At 41.5% G+C, this 19,352-nt stretch overlaps 1 protein-coding gene across 1 annotated transcript in view; it reads right to left on the reverse strand.

The window, feature by feature from the left end:
* LOC145404616 (uncharacterized) overlaps positions 1 to 19,352 on the reverse strand; it is a 291,194-nt gene that overhangs the window by 62,643 nt on the left and 209,199 nt on the right. The window contains exons 2-6 of the mRNA XM_080276137.1: positions 18,566 to 18,795; positions 18,116 to 18,234; positions 13,233 to 13,327; positions 5,418 to 5,525; positions 1,903 to 2,064 (exon numbers count right to left, since the gene is read on the reverse strand). Coding sequence (XP_080132263.1) covers positions 1,903 to 2,064; positions 5,418 to 5,525; positions 13,233 to 13,327; positions 18,116 to 18,234; positions 18,566 to 18,746 — 665 coding nt within the window. The 5' untranslated portion in view covers positions 18,747 to 18,795. The remainder of the gene's footprint in view (positions 1 to 1,902; positions 2,065 to 5,417; positions 5,526 to 13,232; positions 13,328 to 18,115; positions 18,235 to 18,565; positions 18,796 to 19,352) is intronic.

Here is a 19,352-nt window from a genome sequence, read left to right on the forward strand (position 1 = left end):
TGGATGCTGCTGTGTTAAAAAGGGGTGCCAAATCCCTGATCATGCACTTCTCCTCACAACGTTTATCCAGCCGTCTCAATCTCTTATCAGTTCCCTAGCCTCACCAACTTCAAAACCTCTCTTCCTCAAACAGTCATCCACCATATCTCTCCACCTTCTCCTTGGTCTACCTCGCCTCCTCCCTCCTTCAAATTTGCTCAGATATACCTTTTTCACCACTCTATTGTTATCCATTCTCTCCACATGACCATACCATCTGGTGCACTCTCTTCAATTCTGGTGTCCACCGACTTCCTCACTCCATGCCTTTCATGAATCACATTATTTTGTATCCTATCCACCCTCTGTACTCCACATACATTCCTAAGCAGTCCCATCTCCACTGCTCTTACTCTTGACTTTTCAATTTCATGCCACACCATAGTCTCTCATCCATATGTTAAAGTTGGCACTAATGGCCAGAAATGGGTGGTTACCCTTGCTGATTTCACCCCCAAAACATTGAAAAAATGTTTATGTAAAATCATGAGAGTAATATCCGATATTTCACTGTTAGAATTCACGCAAGAAAACACAGTGTTATAAGAGGAAATCTTTTCTAATTCAATATCACAGTGGAGCATGTTGAATGATGCCCTCAGTACATTCCCTTGGAATGCTGGGATTCCAAGGGGATTCTTTGGTCTCATGAGTAAATATATGCCATAGCTAAAAACAAAATTTATTGATTGTATCTACTACCTGGTGAAAGAGTCTTCTCTCTATCTCACACAGCAGAAAATTTATTAGCCTCTGAAAACCATCGCGGTCGGGTCAGGCCGCTCATTTCTCAGCTGAATGTAGAGTGAACATTGCCTTGCTACACTTGCTCACTTCGCTTGCTGCACCTGTTCACTCATAACGATTAATGACATTCAGGGGAGAGAAGAGATCGACTAGAAAGTTTATGTGAGAGAGGAAACAATGAACGAGATGGAGGGATGGGGTTAAGAGGTATATGAGGAAGGGGATGTGAGTTGGAGAAAAGGCAGCCTAATGGTGGTGAACAGGTACCCCTTCTGAGATTAAGGTATCTTGCTACAGACAGACCGACAGAAAGAGAGATGGACAGGAAGACCAACAGATAGGGAGACAGACAATCTCCTGCCTATCATGATGGATGTAATGAGAATATTCTGTGCTTGACACGTTTCGTGGCATACACACTCACTATAATCAGTGATTCTTCAGAAGGCAATGAGAAATACAAGAAATATTACAGCATATTTTGCTTACATAACAGTAACTTCACTTGTCAGAGGCATTTAGGAAAAGAAAACATGAAGTATCTAGTTTAAATATGTATGTACAGTGTACATATATATATATATATATATATATATATATATATATATATATATATATATATATATATATATTTCTGGTAGGTGGTGGCAACCATCATCCACTCACTTGATGTAGTGCTGCCTACTTCTTCCTTAGCCTTTATCATTCTTTTTCTGTGCCTGCCCTCCTCTCTTCCTATTTCTCCCATCTTTCCTGCCACTTCTTATTGCTTTTCTTTCCTTTACAGGTGGCTTTACATTGAGTGACAAGCCAAATGGTTTCCTCTTAGCCTAGAAACCATTTACGGTACAACGCTTGGTGGTAACCATATAACCAAACCATACCTGCTCCCTACGTGTCAACAAGTGGGTTGGTGGAGGGTTAGTGCCCCTCTCCATAAAATCCCTTTACGGGATTAAGGCGTCTGGCAATATATATATATATCTATATCTATAAATAAATAAATATATATATATCTATATCTATATAAATAAATATATCTATATATATATATATATATATATATATATCTATATATATATATATATATATATATATATAGTCGTATATACTAACCCATCTCCAGATGGCTTCCGAGTCAAGTGCTGTCGCAACCAGATGTCTTCTTCTGGAGATAGAGCAAAAAGGCGAGTAACTTTAATCCTCTGGAAGGATCGCCAGTGGTCTGTGATGACTCCAGCATCCGTGTAACTGCTTTTTGATACATACCATCCAAACCTGACCAACAATACCAAGAAGCTTTTGATTACAGGTTACAAAATAGGTTTGCCTGATTAATTCTGAGAACAAAAGAATGTCATTCTAATTTCCTATTACACTGAACTGTTTATTATCACTCACTCACTCAAAAAAGTTAACATATCTACATACAAGGGCTTAAGAGTAAATGCAGATAAAACAAAGGTGATGGTAACTATGGCTGGTGGTAGTGCTGTCAAAGAAGAGGGAGAGTGGCCATGTGTGATTTGCCACATGGACATGGGAAGTACCAATTCCATCTTGTGCAGTGTCTATGATAAGTGGATGCATAAGGGATGTTGGGGTATTGGAGACAGACGGCTAGATAATGTTGATTTCCTGTGTGCTGTGTGTTGGGGAGAGCAGGTGGAGACTGTCAGGCGTGAAAGGACTGAACTTACTGGTAAGTCTCTTGAGCGTGAGGAAGAGTTTTGTTATTTGGGAGACATGTTATGTGCTGGAGGTGGGGCTAGTCTCTTAAGTGTATGGAAGAGTTTTGTTATTTGGGAGACATGTTATGTGCTGGAGGTGAGGCTGGAGCTAGTCCTGTGGCTAATGTGAGAAGTGGATGGAAGAAGTTTAAGGAGCTGTTGCCTCTCCTGACACTGAGAGGGTTATCCCTCCATGCTATGGGATCTTTGCACGTAGCATGTGTTAGGAGTGTAATGCTATATGGTGGTGAGACTTGGACAGTAATGGAAGAGGATGAGAGCAGGCTCATTCATACAGAAACGACAATGATTAGGTGGATGTGCAGTGCATCCCTGAGTGTGAGGCCTGGGAGGACTAGGTCTACGATGGAAGAGTTGAGGGGTAGGATGGGACTGGAGCGTATTAGTGTTGTGATGAGGAGAGGTAGATTGAGACGATTTGGGAATGAGGGGAGGATGGGGGATGATAACTGTGTGCAGAAAGTGAGATGTGTTAATGTTAGGAGTAGGATTGCGAGAGGTACAGCTACCGCAAATTGACTTAGGACCTTCCTCCACAAGGTATTAAAAAGCACAGAAATCATAGTATATCACAATGTTTGTTCATGAGATGCCATTCATTAATATGAAATCATGTTTCCCTTGTTTTTCAGGACCAGTTGGATGCATTTTGGCATGGAATCACTTAGATCTCTAAAGTAATCTAAGGACATTTCTTTGTACCAAACATTTGTCAGTTCAGTCTTGAGGTTGTCCAGATTGGGTGTCTTCCTCTCTGCCATGATTTTCTTCATCTTTGCCCAGCAGTTTTCTATCGGATTTAGATCCAGACTGTTGCCAGGCCAGTAAGGACCTCAATCCGATTATCCTGAAGCCATTTTGTCACCTTTCTTGACTTGTGACATGGAGCTGAATCGTGCACGAAAAAGTCGCACCCACGAACAGCAAAAAAGTTTAACAAATGATCTTTCAGAACTTGAATGTACCGGCCACCATTCATCATCAAGTTCTTAGGAAGAAGGTAGAGGCCTCCCCTTCCCATTTCACCTGAGAAACACCCCCATACCTTTACTGATTGTGAGTGCTTAACAGTTGGTACCGTGTAAGCAGGGTCACATCGACTATGGGAGGCAGGGCGATGAACCTTGGCAGAACGCACCTGGAACACTTGAAATGTGCTTTCATCGGAAAACATAACTTTTCTCCACTCATCCAGTGTCCAGTGTGCATACTTCTTGGGAAACTGAATGTGCTGCTTCTTCATGAGAAGCAGTTTCTTGGCAAACCCAGCTCCTTCTCCAAGCGGTGTTGGATAGCTTGAATTGAGACGTCTTGTAACAGCTGGGGATGCATTCTCTTCAATTCTGCTGCTGTCAGTTGAAGATTCTTGATTAGTTCCCTCTTCAGAAGCGTACCTGTACCTCTGGAAGTCGTCCTCTTCATTCTACTGCCATGCCTGTGCTCTGGTACAACATCAGGTGGCAAGCCATGCGCTGCAGCAAGAATCTTCATGACAGTCGACTTTGAGCGTTCAGTACGTTCAGAGATCTTGTTGATAGGGGCATTATTCTACCTCCATGCAATGATATGGACCCTCTCATCCCTTAAGCAGTACTTCCAGGCATGACAACTCAACTCTAGGAAAATAACAGGGAAAAACAGTGATGCATACAAGAAAAGAGGGAGGTGCAAGCTCAGAGTGACGGGAACATATACTCTCACTCTCACTTCTGGGCAAGCACTGACTTGCTGAGTGTTTCAACAACTCCCACCAACACCAGAGGAGTTGCCAGTTACTTCTTGTCCCCAATATTCACTTGGTAGGGGTGGAAACACAAAGCAAAGACAGACAACTCTCCCATAGCAATTCTGTGTGTACATTAGGTCCTAAGTCAATTTGCGGTGGGTGTAGATTGAAAAAGACATGGGAAGAGGTCATTGAGTGTGACCTCAAGGATAAGGGACTGAACAGGAAAGATGACAGAGATCGAGCAGCATGGAATGTGCCATTATGTGACAATGGCTGACGCATGCAAGCATGTTGAAGCCTTCAAAAACAAACGAATGATCTACACACAATCTAAACCCTACTTTTCATAGCTAGTTTGTTTTGATAACTATGTAACCATTATAGCCACATGCAGCTGTCTGAATGCCTATACCACAATGAATCTCTGTCTAGAATTATGTGTCACATCAGACACATGCAGTTTATAATGAGCCTGAAAAACATGTGGTGCCAAGGTGAGGATGCTCACCATCCACTTTGTGTAGTATTACCTTATGCTACCCTACAATCCCAGTATGCTGTAAGGAGATTCCTGCAGTGTTAATATCAAACAAGTCTATAGTATGATGCAATATACTGGAAATGATCAGTAATTACATCTATCTATGGTCTACTTTATTACCAATCCAGAACTGTAATATGTACAGTACATTTTGGTCTAAAACTGTAAGTTCTCCATCTTGAATTATGACCTGTAACAAGGCAGCAGCAGAATATGGTGCTGGTCATATTGAAGTGTAATGGAATAGGTGAGTGGCTGCAGTATTATCATATTCTGTCATTGAGCTACATGATACAAGCTGTGAAGATGAAAATCTCTGCCAAGCTACGGTTGACAAACTATGGCAATCTTGCAACCTACTGGAATTTTAACCCCTTCAGTACAGTGATGTAATTTCACAATTTATTCTTGCTATCTCCTGATGATGATATTTACCTTGGGAAAGATCTCTCATACTGAACAGGTTAATGAAAGCTATGTCTAAACCCTCCAACTAGAACAGCCTTTCCTGCAGCTGCATAAAACCATCTGAAGGAAGCAAGCATAAAAACTGAAAATAAATAATGAGACTGATGCATTAAAATATATGTCATGGTTTCCATCACTTCACCTTCCTCCTGAAGCATGCTTGCCACAATCACTCTCCGCTGTTATTTTTATATCACTGGATGTTGGCGGAACCCACACCTCCATGTTGAACATCGCCTCTGGGATATCACTGAAAGAAAGTTATTCTACTGTACAAGTACTCCTTATTTTGGGTCACGGAATAGTTCTACACTATCAATTTTGGCCACACATTTTCATCTGAACATTAGGAAGACAACAGCAAATAACTTTGCCAACAGCTGTTGTACTCTATTTTTCTGTAAGTTACTGTGGATTTAATGGTAAAATGAATTTTTTTAATGCTGACTTGCTGTGCTGCTGTACAGTAATACATGTTACACTCAGGATATCATTAGTGTGGTGGCTTCACAGTCTGTGATGTATTTTACACATTTCAACAATTCTGTTCTCATCACTAACCAGAGACTCCCTATGGACATAATTCTGGTGTCTCATATTAAATTTCTCAGTCTCAAATCTTTAGTCTTTTAGTCTCCTGAATTGGATATCAACAACCAAGGTATAGAACAAATCATCATCATCATATCATCATCACCATCATCATCCAGACCGGAGAGAGAGGACGTCCAAGGCATCGTTCCTGACCTTGAGTAGTTTCAGGAATTTTGTCTGTCCTGTCTCCTAGGGTCTTTCTTTAAATTTAAAATAATGAAAGTTGGTAGACTACCAAAAATGTAAAGATTTGTTGGCAATAGTATACATGAATGTTTGTGGCTTATTGGTAACAGCTGTTTAGGTACTTGATCGGTACGTTAAAGATGGCCGAAAATGTAAACAATGAGGGAATGGAATTTCAAGGATTTGATGCTAATACTAATGTCATGGACCTAGTGAAAACATTAATTATGAGGATTAGTGAACTCGAAAAAAAAGTAGAGAATCTAGTGATAAAGGATGTGTCAGGAAATACGGAAACCACCATACAGAGTCTAATCCAGTCCAACGAAACAGCCAATGAAGAGATTAAGAATTTGAAGAGGGAGAATGTTGAACTGAGGAGGAAACTTGAAGAGAGTACTAATAAAACGGAGAAGGTGAGTAATGTACTAGAAGAACACAAGGCAAAGTGGGCACACGTAGAAGAAGAACAGAAAGAAGTGGTCAGCTTAAGAGAGATCATCCAGGAAGAAAGGGAAATGAACAAGAAAGAAATGGAAGAAAATGTAGTGAAAATACTGAAGAAAAAAGAGAAAATAGTGAGAGAAACTGTAGAAAGGAACAGATGTGTGATAGTATTTGGAAACAGGGAAGAGGAAGAAAAGGTTAGGTTCGCAAGACTCGAGAGAGACACGAACATGGTGAGAGGAATATTAGGCAAGATTGACCCCGAAGGAAACAAGTGGGTAAAAGAAATTGAGGAAGTAAGGAGGATAGGGCCTTATAAGAAAGGGGAAACAAGACCAATGAGAGTCAAGTTTACATCAGAAAGTGTAATAAATGAGATACTTAAAGTGACCTGGAAATTAAGCAAAGAGGCGGGGATGGAAAATATTATAATAAGAAAAGATCTGAATGAAGAAGAAAGAGAAGCTTTAAAATCATTAAAGGAAGAAGTAAAGGAAAAAAAATGATAAGAGGACAGAGGAAGAACCTAAACAAGTTTTATGGAGAGAAATTGATATGAAAGTAAGGAAAAGGTATTAAAGGAAAAAGAAGTGAAGGAAATTAGGGGATGGTTGTGAAAGATCAGAAGTTGAGGAAGTGGTACGGACAGAGAGTAGGAGAGAAGAGGGTATTAATAATGTCAAAAATAATTTGAAGGTGATATATACTAATGTTGATGGTTTCATATCGACAAGGATCGAAATTAATGATTTCTTGAGAGAACATGAACCTGATGTCATGTGCTTTGTAGAGACCAAATTAAGAGAAGATATTGATGTTCATTTGGGAGATGGTAAATACAAACTGTGGAGAAAAGACAGAAAAGAAAAAAAGGAGGAGGAGTGATGATAGCAGTGAAGAACAACATAAATGTAGATACTGTGGAAATGGGAGAAGGCAGGGCTGAAGTGATATATATGAAATTAGAAACTGGAGAGAATGTTAAGAGAGATATGGCGGTAGTGTATGTTCCCCCAAAGACGAGAGCATGGAAGGATGACGAATACCATGAGTTGTTGTCAGATATGGCTAGCTACTTGCAAAAAATAATTGAGAAAAGCAATAATATAATTTTGGTGGGTGACTTTAATTGTAAAGAGGTGAACTGGGAGGAATGGTACTCGGGAGGCGGCGAGGATTCGTGGGGTACTATGTTATTAAATATAATAATGAATAATGTGATGACGCAGTGGGTCAAAGAAGAGACACGGTTTCGAGGTGAGGACACACCAGCAAGGTTAGATTTACTGTTCACCAAAGAACCTGATGTAATAGAATCATTGGAATATCTCTGTCCTTTGGGAAAAAGTGATCACGTGGTCATTGAGTTCCAGATGTTAATAGGAAACGTCGAGCCAAGAGACGAGCTTCATAGACAGGAAGATACAACTTTGGCAAAGCAAATTTTACAGGATTGAGAAACTTTTTGAAAATGCGGATTGGAGAAAATTCAGAGAAACAAGAGAGATACAGAGGAAGTGGGATATCTTTCTAGACCTCTATAATTTGGGAGTGGAAAAATTTGTACCAAGAGTAAGAGGGAAAGAAAACAGGAAAAAGGAGTGGTTTAATAGAAGGTGTATGATAGCCAAAAAAGAGAGATAAGGCGTGGAACAATTGGAGAAAGAGAGGTAACGACAGAACAGAGGAAGAATATAAAAGAACAAGAAACGAATACACAAGAATACGTAGGGAAGAAGAAAGGAATTTTGAAAAAGGTATAATTGACAAATGCAAGGATGAACCCAAACTGTTTTATAGATTTGTTAATGGCAAACTGAAACAAAAGGAAGGAATCACCAAGCTGAAAGTAGATGGAGAGGTCTTTAATGATGCGGCAATGCAAGCAGAAATAATGAACAAACGTTTCCAGTCAGTTTTCACTAAAGAAAAGGAGCTTGTGGAAGGGAGGGAGTGATTAGAAATGTTCCGGTGATGAAAGATATAAAAGTGGAGGTGCAGGAAGTGTATAAATTACTGGAAAACTCAAGATGTAAGGAAAGCCCCAGGACCTGATGGAATTTCTAATTGGGTACTGAAGGAATGCAGAGAACAACTGGCGGATAAAATTCACAGCTTAATTGTATGCTCACTGGAAGAGGGGAAAGTGCCAAAAGAATGGAAGAGGGCAAATGTGGTACCAATTTACAAGGGAGGAAACAGGGAAGAACCCTGAATTATAGACCAGTGTCTCTAACCAGCATGGTCGCAAAATTGTGTGAGAGAATCCTGAAAGACAGATGGATAAAATATCTGGAAGAGATGAATATTTTGGCTGAATGTCAGTTTGGATTCAGAAGTGGAAGGTCATGTGTTTCAAACTTGATGAGCTTTTACTCAAGAGCGATTGATGTGGTACAGGAGAGAGATGGTTGGGTGGATTGTGTGTACTTAGACTTAGAGAAGGCCTTTGACAAGGTACCTCATAAGAGACTAATGTGGAAACTAGAATATATAGGAGGACTAAAGGGGAAACTTCTGGAATGGATGAGAGACTTTTTGAGAGACAGACAAATGAGGACAGTAATAAAGGAAAAGATGTCTGGATGGAGGGAAGTAACAAGTGGAGTCCCTCAAGGCTCAGTGTTGGCGCCAGTAATGTTCCTGATTTATGTAAATGATATGGTAGATGGAGTGAACAGTTATGCGAGTCTGTTTGCTGATGATGTAAAGATCTTGAGGAAGATAGAGGTTGAGGAGGATTGTAAAATACTGCAGGAGGATTTGGATAGGATACACAATTGGAGCCGGACGTGGGAAATGAAATTTAATGTAAAGAAATGTAAAATATTGGAAATGGGTAAAAGTACCAGGAGACCATCACTGAATTATTTTTTGGGTAATGAATTAATCACAAAAAGGAGAGAAGAGAAAGATTTGGGAGTGCTGGTCCAAGATAGTTTGTCACCAGAAAAGCACATTAACAAGATAGTTGGAGAGACTTATAAGCTCTTGACTAACATAAGAGTAGCATTTCATTATATGGATGAGGAAATGATGAAAAAATTGATAGTGGCCATGATCCGCCCCAGGTTAGAATATGCAGCGGTAGTGTGGTCCCCACACAAAAAGAAAGATATAAACAAGATTGAGAGAATACAAAGAACAGCAACCAAGATGGTCCCCAGTCTGACAGACCTGTCATACAGAGAGGCTGGAAAAACTGGATTTGCCTTCGTTAGAGGAAAGGAGAAAGAGGGGAGACATGATTGCGGTGTTCAGGACCATGGTGGGAGTAGATAAAATTGACAAAGAAGATCTGTTTGTATGGGATAAGAGAGCAACAAGAGGACATGGAATGAAATTGAAAAAGTCAAGCTGTTTGAAGGATATCAAGAAATATAGCTTTCCTTACAGAAGTATAGACTTATGGAATAGCCTGGACAAAGAGATCGTCCAGTCTAAAAACATAAACGAGTTTAAAGTTAAATTCGACTTATTGAGAAACAGCGACGGAAACCCACGAGCATAGTACATTCCGTGTATATCACAATTAGGTATATTCTTAAATATTTGGAACGACTTAGACAAAGAGGTGGTGCATGAGAAAAACATTCATGTGTGTAAAGGTAGACTTGATAAATGTGGATATGGAGACAGGACAACACGAGCATTGCTCAATTCCTGTATACTACAAATAGGTAAATACAAATAGGTAAATACACACAAAATGGCTGAATGAGAAACTAACCAAAAAGTCTGCCTAACTGAATGGGCCACACTCTAGTGATGTATCAGATACCAAATTTTAGAGCTCCACGGAGGCAGAGGAGGAGGCGGAGCTGGATATCTATTTCTCATAAAATGCAGTTGCGGATAAAACTGCGGAGGTTAAGATATTAATTTTTGCGGATGCGGACACAACTGCAGATTATTTTTACCTCCATGTCCGCGGTTGCAGATGCGGATGCGAAGTTTTTTTACACATTTAGTGTGTGTGTTCAGATATGCCTATATATTAACATAGCATGTGTAACTATTGCAAGAGACAGATAGGTAGAGAGAGAGAGAAGAGGAACAATGAGAGATGGAGGGAGGAAGAGAGCTAATAGAGAAGAAAACAGAAAGAGGAAGAGGGACTGGTAGGTGAGAGGAACAGACAGGAGAGTTGTGGATGAAAAGGAGAGAGAAAAAGAATTATGACAAAAAGAGAAAGGAGAAATATTGGATGGGTGGAGATCAGCAACCTCTGCGGTTCTTTGACCCGAAAGCGGATTGTGCGAAGCTTTTATTATCTGAAAATACGGTGGCGGATAATGATGCGGAGCTTTTGTTGTCTGAAGATGCGGATGTGGATAGTAATGTGGACATTATTTTCACTGCCGAGGCTCCACGGAGGCGGATATCCGATACATCACTACCACACTCCCATTCACTCACCATTCAAGCCCATGGAATCCTGACTCCTCACAGGCATAAACATTACATATGACTGATAGGCTGGAATCCGGTAAATTCAAATAACTTTCTCAATGTGTCTTCTATATACACATAATGTATAACATTCTTGTGCAACAAGCACAATCACTGACTGTGTACCGGCACCTGAATCCTGCCTAAATACAGTAACTCTCAAAACAAAGTCAGAATGGCTCATTATTTTTCCCATGCCACTGACTGGGTGTGGCATGATACTTCTCCAGAACTGAGGAGGAACAGGAGATTCTTTGAGTAAATGTTGCCAAGCATTTGCAAATGTCTGGGAGCACCTAGAAACACAAGATTTTGCATACTGGTAGCCCTCCAACTGGAACAGGTATCTGGAAGGATAGGATGACTGAGGGCAGGCCCCACATGAAGGATTCGGGAGGGCAGCCTCAGTTATCCCAGTCAATATTGGCATGCACGGCTGTAGTTTTTTACTCATGAACTCAAAATCTGGGTGGCTCGATCGGTAGAGAGGCGGCCTGCAGTCCTGATGGACCCAGGTTCAAATCCCTGCTGGGGCAGGGAACAGATTAAAGATTTGAATTTCATAAAAATCAGACTTTACTGATCTACCAGAAGACCCGCCGACATGTCGTAAAAATACCCCTGCTAATACCAATGCACCAGTCCTGTATGAGACAGCCCTAGCATGTATTCACTATGGATGGTGGGTGTTTGTGCCGAAATGGTGACATGTAGTAGAGATGTATGGTAGGAAGGAGACCTACTGGGCCTTGAATGCAGGCTGCAAAGCCTATGCCCAGAGTAAAAAAAAAAAAAAAACTCTGACAAGATTAGGGACAGAGTGGGATCCCTATGTGCTGTATCCTACATGAGGGACAGCCTTGGGGTCTCAGGTAATGCCATTACATATGGCCATTGTTTACTAATCAATTTATTTTACCTAATAATATTATATGACTTTGTCCAGAGGTAGGTCTCCTACCAGACTAGATTTTGGGCAGAATGGAACTTCTCTACTCTCTACAGGGAAGTTGGGAAATACATTTTTTTCCCCTTAGAACACAGAATTTAGCAAAATGACGGACCATTTGGACCAGGTTTAGTCTAAGTGGCATCTTCAAAGCCCCCCCCCCACCCACCCACAAGGGGAGCAGGATTCCTGGGTAATGCTAGAGTCCCTGGTAGTTTCTGATCTAGGAAAACAAACTTGTGCACAGTGGTAGAGCACCATCCAGACCAGGTTTTAGGCAAGGCAGGATTCTCTTAATCCCCATGGAAACACTAGCCCACAGGGAAAGGGTGAACAACATCATTGCTTTTACCTTTCGTTTTGTTTATAAAGGCTCCAGCATACTTCCATGCACTGACCCTGATCATCAAATGGTGGTTCTCCATGGTATTTGATCTTTGACAGCCTCCCTATTCAATTCCTTATCCCTAAGGTCACACTCTGTGATCTCGTCCAGGTCTTTTTCAGTCTGCCTCTCACAACCCCACCCCCATTGTTCACACATCTCACTTTCTGCACCCAATTGTCATCCCCCTTCCTTTCCACATGCCCAAACCATCTCAATTTACCCCTCCTCATTACAACACCAATACACTTTAAAACTACAGTCGTGCATGCCGACACTGACTGGGATAACTGAGGCTGACATCCCCCACCTTGGGGGGGGGGGAAAGAAAAAAAAAAAAAAAACTGCACAATGATACATCTCTAATTGGACCAGGTTTTAATCAGGGTGGGATCCCCAGTGTTTTAAAGTTTTTCTTGTTAGGACTAACTATGCTAGTATCTCCATCCTGCTGTGGAGAAGGGATGAACAGTTATGCTGTCCTTGTTCTGCATGACCTACTTGCTATACCAGCACAATTGTGTTGTTATTTGTTCAAACCAGTTTAGGTCTACAAGACCTAAACATTCAAGGTGACCAAATCACATTAATTCATATCCATTTAGGCCAATTCAGTCCAGTTAAGTCAAATCAAGTCTATCTCCTGTCAGCACCTAAGTTTGTCTAGTCAAGATAGTTCAGGAAAATTCAGGTCCCTTAAGGCACTTGTACTATTAGTTGAACATCAACTGAAAACTTGCTGAACACCATGAAAAATAGTTTATAGGACCAAATTATGGCTCTACTGAGAAAAGAAATAAAGAAATTGCAAATGAAAGCTAATCAACATTACTGTACTATGCAGCACATAAGGTACATCCACAACAATTTATATGTAGCATAAACAGAATATCTATAATCACAGTTTGCAGGGACCAAATTCAAAAACTATATCAATCACATACTTGGTGTCTGAGGCCTTGAGACGATCCAGAACAAGACTGAAGTTGAAGGTGGTCTCATAGTGGTTGACTGTAACATTCTGATAACCCAGACCTTCCTATAAACAAAAGAGTGAGAAAGGTTTACATCACTGGGCACTTTAACAAATATTCCACAATGACAAATTAATCAAATGACTGCTGTTTTTCTTCTATTTGTAGTCTATTTTGACACCAAAAAATATCTTTACTGCCATTCCATAGATTGCTAGCTTGTCAGGGATACATCTTGATAATGACTGATGCAATAAGAACAGCATTGTAACTAATGCCCTTGATTATAAAATCTGCCACTGAAGCTTTATTAAAGATGGAGGAGGCTGCATCCACCAGGTGATGCAACAGCCAATGTTATCTCTGGCCTGAGAGGACCTCAGCTGTCAAACCAACCCATATTCTTTCTGTGGCATCTGGTGGATTCTATGCTAACCGTGTTCCATCACATTCATGCTTGTTTCCACACAGAATCAGGAATTGGGACATCTCTAGATTTATGTCTTTTCTTAACTTGGCTTAGTGGGACCCTTCACAGCCACTAGTTGCTTCATCCATTATTAAGAGATAGTAATACTCATTTGGTACCGGTATAATAATAATAATAATCTATCTATCTATCTATCTATTGCCAGACGCCTCAATCCCGTTTGGGGTGGCCACAAACAAATCACCTCCAAGTCGCCCTGTCCCCCGCCATTTCACTGCCCTGCTCCCAACTCACACCCCTCTCTCTCATATACCTCTCCACCCCATCCCTCCATCTCATCCTCGGCCTCCCCCTCCCTCTTTCCCCCTCCACCTCACTCACACATACTCTCTCCATCAGTCTCTCACCCTCCATCCTCTCCACATGGCCAAACCACCTCAGTGTGTTCCTCATAACGCTTCCTATCACATCCACATCCACACCACAATGCTCCTTTATATTCTCATTTGTCAGCCTGTCTCTCCATGTGACTCCACAGGCTCCTCTTAAATAACTCATTTCCACTGCTCTCACTCTTGACTTGTGTTCTTCCAACAACGTCCAAACTTCACTTCCATACGTTAGAGTTGGTATCGCAATACTGTCATGTAGTAACTTTTTCACTTCCATGCTCACTTCCCTGTTTCTTATCACTGCTTTCAAAGAACCAGCAACCTTTCTTCCCTGCTGTACCCTTTCAAGCACTTCACCCTCCAAACCTCCATCCTTACTCATCACACTACCCAAGTACTTAAACGTACTCACATTGTCCAATTCCTCACCTTTCAACCTCGCTGTACATTCACTGACTTCACCTCTCTCAAAGACCATCACTTTACTCTTCCCTACATTCACCTTAAGATTCCGTTTCTTACACACTCTCCCAAACTCATCCACCAAGCATTGCAGCTCCCCTTCGTCTTCACTCAACAACACAGTATCATCTGCAAACAACAGTACAGGGAGTTTCCAAACACTATCCTCTCTCACCAGGGCCACTCTCACCTGGGCCACTCCAACATCCACTACTCTACCTTGTACCTCTTTTATTAACCCATCCATGTACAGATTGAACAACCATGGAGACATGACACATCCCTGTTTCAATCCAACTTTCAAAGAGAAAAATTCACTTAGTTCACCATCCACACGCACTGCAGCCTTTGCACCATCGTACATACTCTTCACAGCATTCAACAACTTCCCGTCTACTCCATATATTCTTAACACTTTCCACAATCCTTGTCTATCCACCCTGTCATATGCTTTTTCCAAATCCATGAAAGCCGCATACAACTTCTTTCCCTTCTCTAGAAACTTTTCCACTAAAGATCTAAGAATGAATATCTGATCTACACAACCTCTTCCCTTCCTAAAGACTCCCTGTTCTTCGCCAACTAATTTCTTTGTTCTTTCTCTAACTCTGTCAATAAGTATCCTACCAAACACTTTTCCTATTATATTAAGAAGACAAATGCCCCTATGATTACCACACACTTCTTTTTCCCCTTTTCCTTTTGTACAAGGGAATAATTATACCTGACTTCCAATCCTCCGGGACCCTACCTTCCTCCCAGGCCAATCTGCACATCTTCCACATCCATTCTACTACTATCTCTCTCCCATGCTTCAGCATTTCACCACACACTCCATCAATTCCTGGGGCTTTCCCCAATTTAACTTTCTTCATTGCTTCCACAACTTCTATCCTACTGATTTCTTCCTCTCTTCTCACCTCCCTTCTTCTCCCAGCCATTCCCCAGCCACTTATACTCGCATTACTTCCATCCTCTATATTCAACAATTCCTTAAAGTGTTCTCTCCATCTGCTCACTTTTTCTCCCTTCTCCACTAGTAATCTACCATTTTTATCTTTCACTCCCCTGCTAACTTCACTTCCACCCTGTCTTACTCTTTTCACCTCTTTCCAGAACATTTTCTTACAGTCCCTCCACTTTACACTCAAATACCTTCCAAATTCCTCATCCACTCTCCTCTTACTCTCTCTTACTAATCTTTTCACCTCTCTCTTTCTTTCTACATATAACTCTCTCTTCCACCTCTCAACTTCTTCCATGCCCCTATTTCTCATCCATTCATTGTATGCTTTCTTCTTTTGTGCCACAGCCTGTCTCACCTCTTCAGTCCACCACGCTGTTCCTTGCACCCCCCTCCGTCTTCTCTTCCTTCCACACACCACATCATATGCTGCACATATTTCTTTTGTAAATATCCTACACACACCTTCCACGTCTCCCATCTGCTCCAATTCATATTTGCCCAATCGTTCCTCCACTTCTCTCTTATACTCTGTCTTTTTCTCATCCTCTTGTAACTTTTCCACTCTCCTTGCAACTACTCCTTCCTCTCGTCTTTCCCTTCTTCTATTCCTCCATCTTACTTGAATCCTAATTCTGGCCACCACCAAGTAGTGGTCAGAAAGTCCACTCCCCCAACCTCTATGAGCTCTTGCATCCATTACACATCTTCGCATCCTTTCATCAACAGACACATAATCAATCATTGCCTTCCTTTCATTCAGTTCACCACCCACCCTTCTCATGACTCGCCATGTATACCTGTGGATCATTTTATGCCTGAAGAGGGTATTGGCTATCACCAACCCCCTCCCAGCACAAATGTCCACTAACACACTCCCATTCTCATCTATCTCAACAGGCACACCCCACTCACCAACTATTCCATCCACCTTCACATTCCCAACTTTACCATTCATATCACCGATCAAAAACACTCTCTCATTCCTTCCAAACTTTTCCATGCACACTTCTACATTTGTCCAGAACTCTTCTCTCACACTTCTAGCACGATCTTGTGTTGGCGCATACACACACACAATCGCCCACACTTGTATTCCAACTTTCAACTTTACCCACACAATCCTTGACCCAACTTATCCATACTGTCTTATGCTCTTCTTCCATCTTTTACTCACAACTATACATACTCCTTCCTTTGCCCTCTCATTCTCACCTACTCCTGCACATATACCCCATCCATACTCCCATTCTCTCACACTTTCTTCTCTCCATTTTGTTTCAGTTATTCCACATACATCCTCTTTCGCACCCTCAAGCACCTGGACAATCTCTCTCTCTTTCACCTCATCATTCGCTCCTCTTACATTCCATGTACCCATTACCAAGTCCTTTGTCCGGTCCTGGGTCGTCATCGTTTGGTCAGTCCTTGTCCGAGGCTTCTTGTTTGTTTTTTTAGTTAGTTGTTTTCCAGGGAGGGGAACTAACCCTCCGCCAACCCTTTTAGTCGCCTTACTGGGGGAGTATTCTTGAAAAAAAACCCCTACCCCCCAGGGGTAATAATAATAATATAATAATACAGTACTGTAACAGTAATAACAATAATACTGTAATAATGATAATAATAATAGTAATAATAATAATAATAATGATAATAATAATAATAATAATAATAATAATAATAATAATAATCTATCTATCTATCTATTGCCAGACGCCTCAATCCCGTTTGGGGTGGCCACAAACAAATCGCCTCCAAGTCGCCCTGTCCCCCCCCCATTTCACTGCCCTGCTCCCAACTCACACCCCCCTCTCTCATATACCTCTCCACCCCATCCCTCCATCTCATCCTCGGCCTCCCCCTCCCTCTTCCCCCCTCCACCTCACTCACATACACTCTCTTCGTCAGTCTTTCACCCTTCATCCTTTCCACATGGCCAAACCACCTCAGTGTGTTCCTCATAACGCTTCCTATCACATCCACATCCACACCACAACGCTCCTTTATATCCTCATTCGTCAGCCTGTCTCTCCATGTGACTCCACAGGCTCCTCTTAAATAACTCATTTCCACTGCTCTCACTCTTGACTTGTGTCCTTCCAACAACGTCCAAGCTTCACTTCCGTACGTTAGAGTTGGTATCACGATACTGTCATGTAGTAACTTTTTCACTTCCATGCTCACTTCCCTGTTTCTTATCACTGCTTTCAAAGAACCAGCAGCCTCTCTTCCCTGCTGTACCCTTTCAAGCACTTCACCCTCCAAACCTCCATCCTTACTCATCACACTACCCAAGTACTTAAACGTACTCACATTTTCCAATTCCTCACCATCCAACCTCGCTGTACATTCACTGACTTCACCCCTCTCAAAGACCATCACTTTACTCGTCCTTACATTCACCTTTAGATTCCGTTTCTTTACACACTCTCCCAAACTCATCCACCAAGCCTTGCAGCTCTCCTTCGTCTTCACTCAACAATGATAATAATAATAATAATAATAATAATAATAATAATAATAATAATAATAATGATCATTATCATCATCATAATCATTATCATCATCATCCATAAAAAAAAGAAAGAAAGATCTAAAGACTTGCCTTGAGTAGAATTTTAGCGAGGGCGGTGGCTAGCTGGTGTGAGAGTCGCTCAGAGGTGTCTAGGGTTATTACTAATTCCTTCTGGGTCCACTTGTGGTACAGGTATCGTCTTGGAGGTACTGCAATGAAAGCAAGATTTACGAAGTAGTGTTTATCCTGTGCATCCAGTTGCTGACAAGATATTCTGCATAATTCATCTGTAGTCTGCAGATTTCATAATATTGCTACTGCTGAGATGGGGAAAGCTTGCCTTCCATACATGTATCAATTAACCAATCATTTATCACTTTATTATGAGCATATGGGCTTGAGGCTAGGCTGCTCAGTCCATGAGTCTTATGTGAGAGTGACCAGTTACCCATGCACTTCTCAGCCCGTGTATCGTAGAGGCAGCACAAGATGAAAAGTCACTGGATTAAGGGAGTTACAAAAAAAATAGAGAGAACTTACAATTTTTTTGATATTTTTCCAAATCCATGCACTTCTGTGCCTGCACATGGTGGCTGCAGTAGAAGAGGAGCAAGAGGTGGATAATAATGAAGTAGGTGGGAATGGTGTGCTTCCTCCCTGAGCCCACCCTCACACTTCCAAGAGCCCGCTGATGCAGGCTTGGCCCGCAGATACCTGCCATCACCACCACGCCTGCCCACCCACACTACCTCCAGCACCCACTCATTGTTCTGTGGAGCAACAGAATATTAAACATTAGGCTACTGTCGCTATTATCATTATTAATTTTCATCATTATCATTGGAACTAACCACCATGTACGGTCACCAACTAGCGTACCTTCAGCAGTCACTTTGTGTGTGTGTGTGTGTGTGTGTGTGTGTGTCCAACTCTGGGCAAAGGCTTCAGGTCTTATATCTCAGGTGCAGTAGCTTATCCTAAGACCCAGTAGTCCTCCTACACCTCGACATGTCATCACTTCGGCGCTAATACCCACCATCCATATTGAATACATGCTAGGGCTGTCTCATACAGGACTGGTGTATTGGTATTAGCGGGGGTATTTTTACATGTCGGCGGGTCATCTGGTAGATCAGGAAAGTCTGATTTTTATGACATTCAAATCCTTAAACTGTTCCCTGCCCCAGCCGGGATTCGAACCTGGGTCCATCAGGACTGCAGGCCGCCTCTCTACCGATTCAGCCACCGCCTCTGTAGATCAACAAAATATTATTAACACTGCTGTTACCATCATCATTTTTTAGTTACCATCAAAACTCACCGCCAT

This window comes from Coenobita brevimanus, chromosome 64 (assembly GCF_032717465.1).
Source record: "Coenobita brevimanus isolate Jiangsu-jjx chromosome 64, ASM3271746v2, whole genome shotgun sequence".
Lineage (NCBI taxonomy): Eukaryota > Metazoa > Arthropoda > Malacostraca > Decapoda > Coenobitidae > Coenobita > Coenobita brevimanus.